This window comes from Lipotes vexillifer, unplaced genomic scaffold (assembly GCF_000442215.2).
Source record: "Lipotes vexillifer unplaced genomic scaffold, Lipotes_vexillifer_v1.1 scaffold657, whole genome shotgun sequence".
Classification (NCBI taxonomy): Eukaryota; Metazoa; Chordata; class Mammalia; order Artiodactyla; family Lipotidae; genus Lipotes; species Lipotes vexillifer.
Window position 1 is genome coordinate 250,811 of NW_006774518.1, and position 12,249 is coordinate 263,059.

A 12,249-nucleotide genomic window follows, 5' to 3' on the forward strand; every position below is an offset into this window, starting at 1 on the left:
GCAGGGGACACGGGTTCGTGCCCCGGTCCGGGAAGATCCCACATGCCGCAGAGCAGCTAGGCCCGTGAGCCATGGCCGCTGAGCCTGCGCGTCCGGAGCCTGTGCTCCGCAACGGGAGAGGCCACAACAGTGAGAGACCCACGTACCGCAAAAAAAAATTAAAGGAAGGGAAGAGGATGGGGGTGGGAAGGCCATGTGGCAGAGCACGCGCTGTGTATTACTGTGTATCGGGAGTCATCGGGATGGACAGCCACAGCCACGTCTCCAGGCAACGTCTCTGGCCTTGTGGTTCCTACCACAACCTCTGCATCTGAAGACAAAATTCAAGCACTTAAAGTTGGTCCTCGCTCTCACCCCACACTCCTGACAAAGCTAAAGCCAGGAGAACTGGCAAAGGGAGGGGAGAGGGATGGTCAAAGTTGAGGAGGCCCCCAGGAGTAACTAGAGAAAACTAGGACCAGTGTCTACAGGAGCCTGAGGTTTCCCCCAAGCTAATGACCAGAGGCCTGAGGGGGTGTCTGGTGCTGCGGAATTCCTCAATAACTTGCTTGCGAGACAAGGACAGAATGTTAATAAATACAACTAGAATCCTTGCTGGGTGCACAGAGGACACTGGGAGCTCTCGGTGCCCTGGTCATAAATACTGTGCATTCTTTGGGGCAAGCAGCAGCCCCTCCTACAAGAAACCTCCTCTGACTATTCCAGCTCATCTATCTTCCCCTTCTCCAAACTCTTGGGAACAGTTATTGTTCAAACCACACTTCAGAACTGATGTTTTATCTCTTCTGGGGGTAGCAGCCTCCTGCAGAATTATGCTAAGCTCCCACAGGGCAGTGACCACGTGCACTTTTCTTACATGGCCCAGGATACCCAGGGTGAGTGCCCATGAGGACGCAACACTACCAAGGTTCCTTATGTCATGTGGTAGACAGGCTGGTGGGTTCCCTCCATCAGCCCAACATGGGCTTGAGAAAACAGGGGAAGCAGAGGCAAGTGCGTGACCTTTCCAAGGACTACCCTCACCAGGCTCTCCATCCACGGGGAAGGCCACAGAAAACAGGAGGCCAAAAGACACAGGGGTGGGGGAGTCAGGCAACCAAAGCTCTGTGCAGCCAGGGAGGGGCCGGCTCTCCACCTGGAGGCGTGGAAAAAGCAGGGTCAGAGAGCAGCCTTTCTGCAAGGCTTGCACCCGGCTTCCCACCTCCATTCATCCACGGCCCCGCCTCCCTGCAACCCATCTAAAAGCCACTCTGAGGATTCAGGAGCCACCTCCCTTCCCTCACCTAATCCTTGTGCAGCCACAGTTACAGAAAATATTCACCAAGCACTTAAACCACGCACAGGTGTTGTGCCGAGCACCTTCCAGGAGTTCTCACTGAATTCTCACAACACCCCCATGACACAGGCATTTCCATCACCCCTAATTTACAGACTGAGGAAACTGAGTCTGAGAGAAGCTAACAGCCCACCAGGAGCCACACAGCTGGGAGGTGGCCAGACTCAGACGTGAATCCAGGCAGTCTGGCTCCAAAGTCCAAGCTCTCCCCCTGCCTCAGAGCTCTCACAAACCCGCCTCTCCTTCTCTGCCTCACCTCAATATCCGAGATGGCAGAGCGTAACGCACACGACCAGTTGACAAGCTGCCGGCTCCGGTACAACAACCCAGCCTTGTAGAGCCGCACGAAAGCTTCTGTCACAGCCACTGAGGAGCCCTAGAATGATCTGAGTGTCCACATCCAACCGCCTCTTCTCAGCCCATCACCCCACTCAGGGACCCAGGCATCCCACCCTGCTACCCCAACACACACAGCAACCCGCCTCCCTGCACAGAACTCTAAACACCTCCCCGACACCCACAGGGACCACGGCACGGAACACTCACGGCATCCATGGTAAAACACTCTCGGTCCCAGTCCAGGGAGGCCCCCAGCACTTGGAGCTGCTCACATATCTCTCCACCTTTCCTGGAGTGAGTACGACATTGGTTTAGCCTCTAGAAGATAATGGACACAGACAAACCCAGTATGGGGCCTTCTGTGACACTGAAAGAAGCATAAAGTTCTACGGTAACAGGGGAAGGGGCAGCCGATTTGTGAGAAACCCAAAGAAGCTTTACAGAGAAGATGGCATATGTTAACAGACCTGGAAGAAAGAGGGTAATTTCAGGTGGATGGAAAGTGGGAATGGCTGAGGAGAGATGATGAAATCTAAGCAAGGGAAAATGGGATAAATAGAGGGAAAAACATACACATATACATACATTTATATACGTACATGTACACAAGTATCTACATTTTAATGTATACAATACACACACACACACACACACACACACACACACATACACAAAGCTTGGAGACCCCACCAAATGCTAAGGGGCTTCAGAGCTTAAGTCACCACAGGAAGTTAGGACTGAATGGAAAAAGCCTGGACTACATGTTAGGAGAGAGGGGCTGGGAAGCAAGGACCCAAACCTGCTGTCTCAGCCCCTCCAGTCCTGCCCACCATACTCACTCCTCCTTCCACTTCCACACCTCCCTAAGGAAGTCTTCCCGGCTCAGCTCGTGTCTCCTCACTCCTCGCTCCTTCCACAGCTGTTTCTCCACCACAGCCTACAGCAAGATGAGAGGGCAAACAGAGAATCAGGTCGCTTTGGGGGAAGAACTCTCTCACCCAAGAAAAGGAAAAGTGGCGAAAGACATACTTGAGTAGCAATCCCTGCATGATCTGATCCAGGGACCCACAGCACCTGATCCCCACGCATCCGGTGCCTGCAAAAGAAATACCGTCATGGGACTTCCCTGGTGGCACAGTGGTTAAGACTCTGCGCTCCTAATGCAAGGGGGCCGGGGTTTGATCCCTGGTCAGGGAACTAGATCCCACATGCATGCCACAATTAAAAGTTTGCGTGCTGCAACTAAGGAGCTGGCGAGTGCAACTAAGGAGCCCGCGAGCCGCAACTAAGGAGCCCACCTGCCGCAACTAAGACCCAGAGCAACCAAATAAAATACTTTTTAAAAGAAAAGAAAAACCCTCACAGGAATCCCTGGTCTTACATGTTTGTTTATCCTCACTCCTTCCCACTTTCTCCTTCCCCTCCAAGAACTCAAGTAGCCCCATTCCCGTCTCACCAGCGCACGAGGGCGTCCTGTATGGCTACGGTCAGCGCATGCCCAATATGCAGGGACCCCGTGACATTGGGAGGTGGGATACACATGGAAAAGGTCTCCCGTGTGGCCTGGGGCAGCCTGGCCTAGAGGAAGGGAAAGTCAAAGGGCCAGAGAGGGCTGCATGTTCCCTGGGGAAATAGCACACTCTGGTGTCTCCAAGGCAGAAAGAACTGCAGGAAAAACAGTCGGGCAAATACATAACAGGGAAGGGGAAAACCTGTGGACACCTTGGAGACACTAGAGGGAGAAGGCAAGCTCTCCCTGCTTTTGGCAGCCTCTGCAATGTGGCTGGTTGCGAGCTCCAGACTCATGCCCACCAACCTCATGGGCCATTCTGCCCTGAGGACCGTTTAGCACCCCTCCCTACCAGGTACTAACCTGATATTCTGGTTTGAAGAAGCCCTCTCGCACCCACCAAGGGTACCAGGCAGCCTCAACATATTGGGGACTGTATGCAGGAGGCAGGGGCCGGGAGACATCTATGGAGGAAGAGGAGAGCTCCACTAACTCCTGAGTTTTGTTCCCAGGTTGCATTTCAGCAGACCAAATGGGCAACCAAAATGTGAGGGAAAAGGCCTTCAAGTGTCCTAGTTACCTTTCTTTTCACCATGTTCCGTGGGGATTTCATACAACACTATCTCCTTAGGGGTCCAGGCCTTACTAGATTCTGCAGGTGACTGCGGAGAGGAGGAACCAGAAGGGGGGATGCAACTCGAATATACCCCAGGTATCTGGAATCCAGCCAGTCTCTCCTCCAGCTCCCTCCCAAGATTTCTCAGAGAACCAAGGACCAGCTGTCTGACCCCTAACCTTGCTCTTCTGAGCGATTCCAGCCTCCAGCGCCGCCTGCTTCTGTCGCAGGCGCTTCTGTTTGGCTTCACGGTTCCTCTGGGAGATGGCTGATCCATTGGGCTCTGACTGGGTGGAAAGGGGATGGGACCTGGGGAGTACCCTTGAGGGCCTCAACCCCCAGAGTGGTGGTCGAAAAGAGGCCAGAGGCAAATGAGGCATCTGGAGTACTTGGAAAGGGCCCAAGGTCTGTTCCAGAGAGAACACAGTAGGAAGTTAGCGGGGGTGAGGGAGGGTCACACCTGCCAAAATCACATCCTCCTCCTTCGTCTCTGCCTCCCTCCAAGCACTGGTGTGTTATTTAAAGTATCTATCCCATCCGTCACAACCCTTCCTCTGTGAAGACTAGATTGCATGGTGTCGACAGGGCTCTTCCGGGACAGGGTAGGATTCTCAGGCCCTCAACCTACTCATCTGCGACGTGGTGGTGACCGCGGACACAGAGGAGGAGAAAGGACTCAGGGATTCTGGCAGATGATGGACATTTGCGCTCCCGAGAGCCAGCAAGGAGTCCCGCCAGGGTTACTACTCGTCCGCCTGCCCCAGAAGGCGTCCGAACTGCCCCCAGCCAGCGCGTCAGGCCTTCCCGCCCGTCCCGCCGCGTGGGTCCTGACCCTGCAGCACCCCCGAAGGCCGGCCCGCCGCGCGCTCACCCGGTGAGCCCGCCGCTATCCCAGGGCGCCCCGCGGCTGCGGGCGACTGGGGCGGCGACTGCAGGCGCTCGAGCTCCAGCTAACGCGACCCCGGAACTTGACTCGCGGTCACCTCAGCGCTGGGAGGCGGGTCCCCGCCCGGGCGCATGCGCGGTAACTGGCCTCGGCCCCACCTCCTTCCCCTCCAGGTCCAATGGCTGTCGACGCGGAGAGGAGGGTGTTCTCCGCGGAGCTGGGTAGCCTCTCGGGGAGGCGCCGGGGGCTGCATGGTTCACTTTCACAACTTTATTAAACAAGAAGAGTCCCGACGTGTGAATTAAAAAACTCCTGAGTTCCGAGGCCGCGCCCCCTTCCACGCGGCCCGCCCTCCCGGGTCCGGTCCCCCACTCTCAGGAGTTGTGCTTCTGCCGCTTCCAGAAGCGCTTGACGTCGCCGTGCCCGGCCGGGGTCACCACCATGAGCCGCTTGGCCGAGTTCTCGAACACCAGGACGCCCAGCTCCCGAGCGTGGGCCAGCAGCAGCTCAAAGTCCACTTGCGACAGGAACTGGTTATACAGGACGCCTGGGGTCCGCAGGTCAGGAGCGACGGGGAGAGAGAGGAGGTGAGAACCTGAGGCGCGGAGCCCCTGGGTGGCAGCCTCAGGGCAGCGGTCTGGGCTTGCCATCCACCACGTTTAAATACTAATCTTCTATGTTTGCCTCCTCCAGGGCTCATCCTAACACTAGTGTGATCCAGCCATATTCAGGAAAGCAATATAATACAATAAGAAAACCCATTAATGCTTACCAAAACCAGAGAAATTACTATGAATTATCCCTCTCAATTTCCCTCTTCTATCTAAATCCAAATTGCACTGATTTGAGACAATTTATTTACTGCCACCGACTCACCCCAAAATAAAAAGTGCATGCGTTTACCAGCCCATGCAGTAAACAAAAAATAAAATGCATGAATAGCTTTTTCAGTTCATCAAGACTGAATTGTCCTTCCTCTGGCCAATGACCAAGAATCAATTGCCAAAAGCCACTCACCTTCGGTGAACCGGAGTCTGTCCCTTTCCAGCTCCCACAGCCGAATCTGGTCCGTGATGGTGGGGGGCAGCACAGGTGTCTGCAGGGGCAAGGGATGGCTGTAAGATTCAGGAATACTACTCCAGACAACCCTAGCCCTCCACTCATTCCCCAGATTTGGGTGCCCCTTTCTCTTTTCCATCACTTCATCGCCAGGTGCCAAGGGCTGTCAGCCTCCAGCAGCTGTCTGTACCTCCAGTCTCCTGTTTGTACCTGTTTAAGCATCACTGGGTGGGCCCTTGTTCTTAGGAAATGGATGATCTAGGAAAACAGACAAGAACTGGGATCAAGGGCTTCAAAAAGCAGGAAAGCTACCTAAGCTGTCACCTAATGTCACTGAATAGCAACTGTTTAAAAACTCATAGGCACATGCCTGTCAAGAGTTCAACCCATCCCAGTTTAGCTGTTGTCCCCAGGTGCTGTTCCCACTGGTGATGTCTGCTACTCCTTCTTTGACACATCTGTCCTTTCCATAGTCTTGTTTTTCGTTTATCATTAAAATAACAGCAACTATTATTTTTGAGCACTTATTGCATGGCAGACTCTGAGCTAAATGCTTTACCTTTATTTCACTGAATCCTTCCAACAGCCCTATGAGGTGAGAACTCTCATTATTTCCATTTTCCAGATGAGGAAACTGAGACTCAGAGAAGAGAAACAACTAGGCCATCTATGCATCTAGGAAGTGGTGGTGTCCTTCTTCCGTGTCTTTTCCCCTCAACGGTCTACCTATTCCCACACCTAGAGCCTTGATTTCTCATGTGCCTGATGCTCAAACATAGACAACTCACCACCACCTACTGTAACAGACCCCATGCTAGCCTTCCATGAGGTGACCACCCTGTACCCCACAGGCCAGGTGCAGCCTTTCTTCCCACCTGCACCTTCCCCAAGAGGCGATACCTGTTGGGCTGTGATGCCACTAGCAATGGCCTGCTGCACACTCTCCCGGGTCACCTGTGCCACCACCATGTTGGGGAAGCGATAGAGCATCTCAGAGAAAAGGGCAATGAGGGCGATCTGCAGCTCCGACTCTGACCCGAGGATAGGAAGAGAGGATTAGGAGGCTCCTCTACACCCAGAGCTCAAGCCTCAGAGAGCTCTGTAAACCACCAAGTTTACATGACCAGAAACTGGCAGTCCCCCCTCCTTCTTTCCCCTTCCCCACTCCCCTCCCCAGCCTGCTCTCCCAGGGGCCCTCTGTCCAGCCTCACCCGTGTAGGCATACAGCCGGTAATTGGTTTCCACAACAATGAACCCAGGCTGATGCGCAGTGCCCCCAGCCCCAGAAACACCTGACGAGAGATTGATGGCCAGTCGCGTGGGGTAGTAACGCCGAGATTTCCTCTGGAAAGGAGAAGGGAAAGGCAATAGGCCCTCTCTCCGGCGTCACTGCCCTTCATCTTCCTCCTCAGACATAGATTCCTTCCAGTGCACAGAACCTCAACTCCCAATTTCTCTCCCGAGGGACCCAAACACTCAGTCCTGGCAACTGCTTCCTGCCTCCCGAGACCCCGCTCCTTTTTAAGGCCAAGGCACCATACCACCCTGCCTCTTCCCTAGAAGCCATATATCTGGGTGCTCATACCTTCCTCTGGAAAACAAGCCCAAACTCACGCAGATGTTGCAGGAAGTTCAACAGAGAATCACTCATACCTTCCACAGAGTAATCCTAGGGAAGAGAGATGGCCAGCTGGGGTCCAAAACACGTCTCATCCTCCCTTTCCCAACCCCATACACTCGCTCCCTCTTTCCCCATCTTTGTTCATTCTTATCTTTCACTGTATTGCCCCGTAACCTCATTTCCCTTTCCCATCTCTCTACTCTTTTCCCATCTTGCCCACCCAAGCCCCCAGCTTACCTTGCCCAGAGTAGAGAAGCTGAGCTGGAAGAGAAAGGAGAGAATCTCCACTAGGTCCATGCCCCGACTCTAGGGAGGAATGGGCAGAGACAAAGGGGGAGAGATGGGAGGGAGGAAATGAGGAGAAAAAATCAGGGAAGAGAGTCTACGGGCAGCAGTCTCTCAGTGGGTCCTGGGAAGAGCAGAGCATGCCGGCAGGCAGCCCCTGACCTGCTCACCTGTGCTGTCTGCAGATACTGTAACATAAAGTACCAGAGCTGGGCCGGGGTGTCCAGCAACAGGAACTGGAAGCCGGCAGAGGTAATGCAGGGCGGCTCTCCAGGTTCAGCACTAGAGACAGAGAGGGCCCATGGCAGAGGTGTGTAGAGAAAGGCCACCATCCCAGCTGTGTGATCACATTTTTGGGGGTTTATCTCTGGCCGTACTCTGCTCAGCTCTCCTTTTAGTCAACCCTCTGCAATCCTGACCTGATGTGGACACTCAATTTAGCAGGGACCCAAGCAGATGGCAAAACAGAGCCACTGTACCTCTGGCTTCCTCACCTCTTCATGAGCCCAGCCTGGCTAAGGAGCTGAGCCAAGTCCTGGCTGACGGCTGCGCTGGGGGATCCCACCATGAAGTGCAGGACCACCTGAGGGACGGAAGAGAACAGAGAGTCGGATGCCTCTAAAGGCCGTGGGAAGTAGGAGCACAAGCAGAGACACACACAGAGTCCCAAGTCCTCACCTCCCATCGCTCCTCGGCATACTTGTCAAGTGAGGGGACATCCCGGGCGTGCTTGTCTGGTCCCAGTTGACTTGTGTCATCAGACCAGGCCTTGCCCCTATGCCAGGACGGTCGAGAGTAAGGAACCCTGCCTGTGTTCCCCGCCAACCCTTCTGCCCTCTTTCCACCTTTGTCCCCAGGGGCCATGAGTGGGAGACATTTCCTACACCATGTACCTATGTCTGGTCCAACTTATTCCTAAAGGAGCTTCCAAAGTAGAGCCCACAAGCTTCCAGAGAGGCCCCCTCAGGAGCTTCCCCTCCAGCAGTTTAATCACTATTTCCCCTGCCTAGCTTAGGAAAAGGTGTGACATACCCACCCAGAAGGGCAATGCGGAGGTTTTGGCGAAATATGGGGTTGAGGATGAGGCCCTGGAGACCACCAGGGAGCAGCTGGGTGTGCCAGATACGGAGGCCACTCAGCAGCCCCGTGCTTTCCTCCTGAGCTCTGGAACAGAAGCAGAGAGGTGAGGGGGATGTCTGGAGAACAGAAAGAAGGAGGCCCATAAAGGCTTCCATTTCTGCCTGTTCTGAACTGGTGATCTTTGAAACACTGTTTCACAGAGTAAGATCAGTGTCTTCTTAAGGCAACTTTCTTTACTGTAACACCTACCAGAGCCTTCTTACAGACCTCAGAACTCTCCAAGAGGCAAAATACAGTAAACAGAATTTCCCAAAACTTGCTTAATTACAAGTTTTGTGGTGTTCCCATCAATATTTCCTGGAAGTGTCCCAAGAACAGCAGTTTGGGAAACCTGGCTATTGAGAAATTTGTATCTGACTGAGAATGCCGGAGACACTCACTTGCTGAATTCCTTCTTCACCCACAGGGCTACAGCAGCTTGCGGCAAAGGCTGCTCCAGAAAGAGCATCCGCATCACCCAGTTCTTAGCCAAAGATGGGAGCTCCCTGTAAGGCAGGAGAGGGAAACTGTTAATATCAGAGCTGCCTGAGAACTGCATCCCTGCTCTCAGTGGCCTCAAACACCTCACCTCACCCCCCACACTTTCACCAGTCTTGCCCCCCACTACCTCCATGTGGTTTGGCACACTTCAATCTCCAAGCCCACCAGGGCTAAGCTTCTACCCACGAGAACTTATTCCAGTCTGCAGGCCTTATTACATTTCCCCACCATGGTCCCTGCCATGAAGGGGGTCCTCACCTGAAGACAGCCAGACAGGTGGCAGGGTGCCCATACAATCGGTCCAATACCCCAGGGCTCAGGCTCCCTAGGAATTCCTGCAGGTTCCTGCATTGCAGGTGTACTCGACTCAGTCCACCCCTGGAAGGGGTGCTCTCCATCGCCTGAGAGGTGCAAGTGTTAGCGTTCCCCCACAGTCCATGCCAGTGTTGCCCCTCACCTTTCTCACTCCAGCTCCAGAGCCACTGGCCTCCACAAAAACGCATCTTTTCTATGGTTTCCTTTTTCATGTCACTCATCTCCTCGTTTCTCCCAAACCTGATAACCTCCCCTCTTTCCTGCCTCCTCGCCCCACTGCTGGCCTCAACTCCAGTCTTCTCTAAATTTTTAGATGGCAGAATTGTTAACTGTCCCATATTTGCAAACTTTGTATTTCAATGACTGGTCTCATCTTTACCTAAGCAGTGACAAAGAGACTTGTTGGAGCCCAACCCTCTCTCCCTTCTACCTCTCCTGGTCTGAGCAGCCTATAAGCTCCAAATCTGTCCGTTCTTCCCATCTATTTCTTGGCCCCATTTCTCGTGCTGGGCACGGCAATAACTACCCTACCCCTCCATGTCTCCCAAATCCAATTCCACCTCTTTCCTCTTCCCGCCCCCAAGACTACTTCACCCCATTCAGCCTGACCCACACCGCTTGATCTCCTAACTTGTCCCCTACTTTCCTCCTAGTCCTCGCCTCTCATTCAACTCTCTCCCTCTTATACCTCCGCCACCGCTTCTCTCCCAGCCCCCTTACCACTCAGTGTCGATCCTCCCTCGTGCACTCCAAGTCTCGTCGCTTAAACGGAGCCAATGTGTCTCATTGGCTCCGGGGAATAGGAAAAAGGATGGCGGAAAATGAGAGGAAAAAATGGGAGAGGGACGAAGGATTTCACCAACAGGAGACCAGAGTGGAGGATGCAGAAAAGAAGGGAAGGAGTGGAGAAGCGGGGAGGACAAGAATCAGCGCTGCGCTCGCCCGCCGCAGGGCATACTGGGAATTGGAGTCTTGTCTTTCCGCACCCGGGAGCAAGCTGAAGCGCGTCTGACTACAACTCCCAAAAGGCACCGCGGGGAAGCCTAGAGGGGAGAGGCTGGCTTTTACTTGAGAGAGTCGGGGGCACCAGAGGTTGGGCCGCTTTGTTCCGCGTAGCTCTCCACCCTCTCGGCCAACGGCAAATCTCACCGACCTGAGCTGGAGTGGGGACGCTGGGAGTAGAAATGCCCTGAGAGCTTCCTGGCGGAGGCGCAGAAAAGACATGGTGGTGAGGCGCTTGGGTTTGGAGACGCACGAAACTGGGTTCTTTGAGCTCAGTTGCTCCCCGTGAAATCGGAATAATGCACTTTCCAGAGCATTTTCTCGAATTAGGAGTTAATTCGATCCAGTGCGCCTTCCTCGGCACGTAAGTACTCAATAAATCTTAATTGTCACGTCCTCCATGCTTCCACCCACCTCCCCACCTCCCGTTTAATTAGAAGATCCAAATAAATGCAGATTTAAAAAGAAACCAATTGTTTGGTCTGATTTGATTTATGAAACTACTGCGGGGTAAGGGAAGGGAACGTCTTAAGCCAAAGCCAGAGCTACACGTTTCCCCACATTCCTATAAGGCAAGTTTTGTTATTCCCACTTTGCAGACTAGAAGACGGAAGCTCAATGAGATTAAGAAATTTGCCCACGGTCAGACAGCTAGAAAGTGCCCGAACTGGGAGTTGAAGTTCATTTGCCAGTGACCAGGAATCAAAATGGTAAGAACTAAGACTTTGTTATACTTTGTAGCCCACCCATGCTTGTTTTGCTGTTCCGTTTCTTTAGCAATGTTTAAAATCCTCAAAGAATGAATGACACAAAACTGACAAAGCTTCCTTATGGCAAACGTTGGGTAAGGTTAAAAGACAAATTACAATCTGGGAAGAAATATTTGATAGAATAGACAAAATACAAAGAACTCTTATAAAGCAATAAGAAAAAGAAACAACACAGTAGAAATATTAAGAAATAACAGGCAATAGACAGAAGAAATACAAGTGCCTTGTAACCAAATGAAGAAACTCTCAACTTCATTCTTAATTAAGGAAAAGTAAATTAAAGAAATAATAAAAAGTCCAATTAGGAAAAAAAAAAAGGATTGACAACCTCATTGTTGGCTTGACTATACGTGAGCACTTAACCATACTCATATTTTTTTTTATACTCATTTTTGTGGGGGGTTGACATAGACACACCTTTCTAACGGTAATTTGGCGGTATGTACCAGTGATTTTAATGTAATTACCCTTTGACCTAGCAACTCCCCCATTAGGAAAGTAGCATACTGAAATTCTGCCACATGGGTACAAAGATATACATGCAAAGATGTTTATTGAAGTGTGTTTGTTGTTGTAGCATGAAAACAATGGAAACAGTCCAAATGTCCATCATTGGGAGCTGGTTAGATAAAATGTGGGTAGAATGCAATGTAGAATACTGGGCAACGCTTGCAGAGGAGGTCACTGTCTGCACACTGGCCTGAGCTATGTACCACCTATCATGACGGGGACAAGAGCAGATTACAAAATGGCATGCCTAATCCAGTGCCATCTCTGTAAAAGAAGCTTTTATGTGTGTGTTAAACTCAAATAGGCCATATGCTCCATTTTGACTAGAGCAAGCAAGGGGGAGCTGGGCGGACTGGTCACAGTTCCCTACAGTGTAGGGA

The 12,249-nt window shown here is 52.4% G+C and overlaps 2 protein-coding genes across 2 annotated transcripts in view; both read right to left on the reverse strand.

Moving 5' to 3' along the window:
- The window catches only part of VARS2 (valyl-tRNA synthetase 2, mitochondrial), a 12,345-nt gene extending 8,152 nt beyond the window's left edge, over positions 1-4,193 (reverse strand). The window contains exons 1-10 of the mRNA XM_007449181.1: positions 3,981-4,193; positions 3,766-3,847; positions 3,549-3,649; positions 3,132-3,253; positions 2,705-2,771; positions 2,515-2,612; positions 1,883-1,964; positions 1,593-1,712; positions 1,024-1,135; positions 222-310 (exon numbers count right to left, since the gene is read on the reverse strand). Of these exons, the coding sequence (XP_007449243.1) occupies positions 222-310; positions 1,024-1,135; positions 1,593-1,712; positions 1,883-1,964; positions 2,515-2,612; positions 2,705-2,771; positions 3,132-3,253; positions 3,549-3,649; positions 3,766-3,847; positions 3,981-4,181 (1,074 nt within the window). The 5' untranslated portion in view covers positions 4,182-4,193. The remainder of the gene's footprint in view (positions 1-221; positions 311-1,023; positions 1,136-1,592; positions 1,713-1,882; positions 1,965-2,514; positions 2,613-2,704; positions 2,772-3,131; positions 3,254-3,548; positions 3,650-3,765; positions 3,848-3,980) is intronic.
- A 746-nt stretch (positions 4,194-4,939) lies between these two features.
- Positions 4,940-10,479, reverse strand: GTF2H4 (general transcription factor IIH subunit 4). The gene is made up of 14 exons (XM_007449182.1): positions 10,308-10,479; positions 9,531-9,673; positions 9,173-9,277; positions 8,685-8,816; positions 8,331-8,427; positions 8,147-8,235; positions 7,823-7,934; positions 7,605-7,673; positions 7,332-7,415; positions 6,958-7,090; positions 6,647-6,777; positions 5,957-6,004; positions 5,705-5,783; positions 4,940-5,234 (listed from the first exon to the last, which is right to left on the reverse strand). Exons 2-14 carry the CDS (start codon positions 9,668-9,670, stop codon positions 5,062-5,064), a joined length of 1,392 nt encoding a protein of 463 aa, XP_007449244.1. The 5' UTR covers positions 9,671-9,673; positions 10,308-10,479; the 3' UTR covers positions 4,940-5,061.
- Between the last annotated feature and the right edge of the window lie 1,770 nt (positions 10,480-12,249).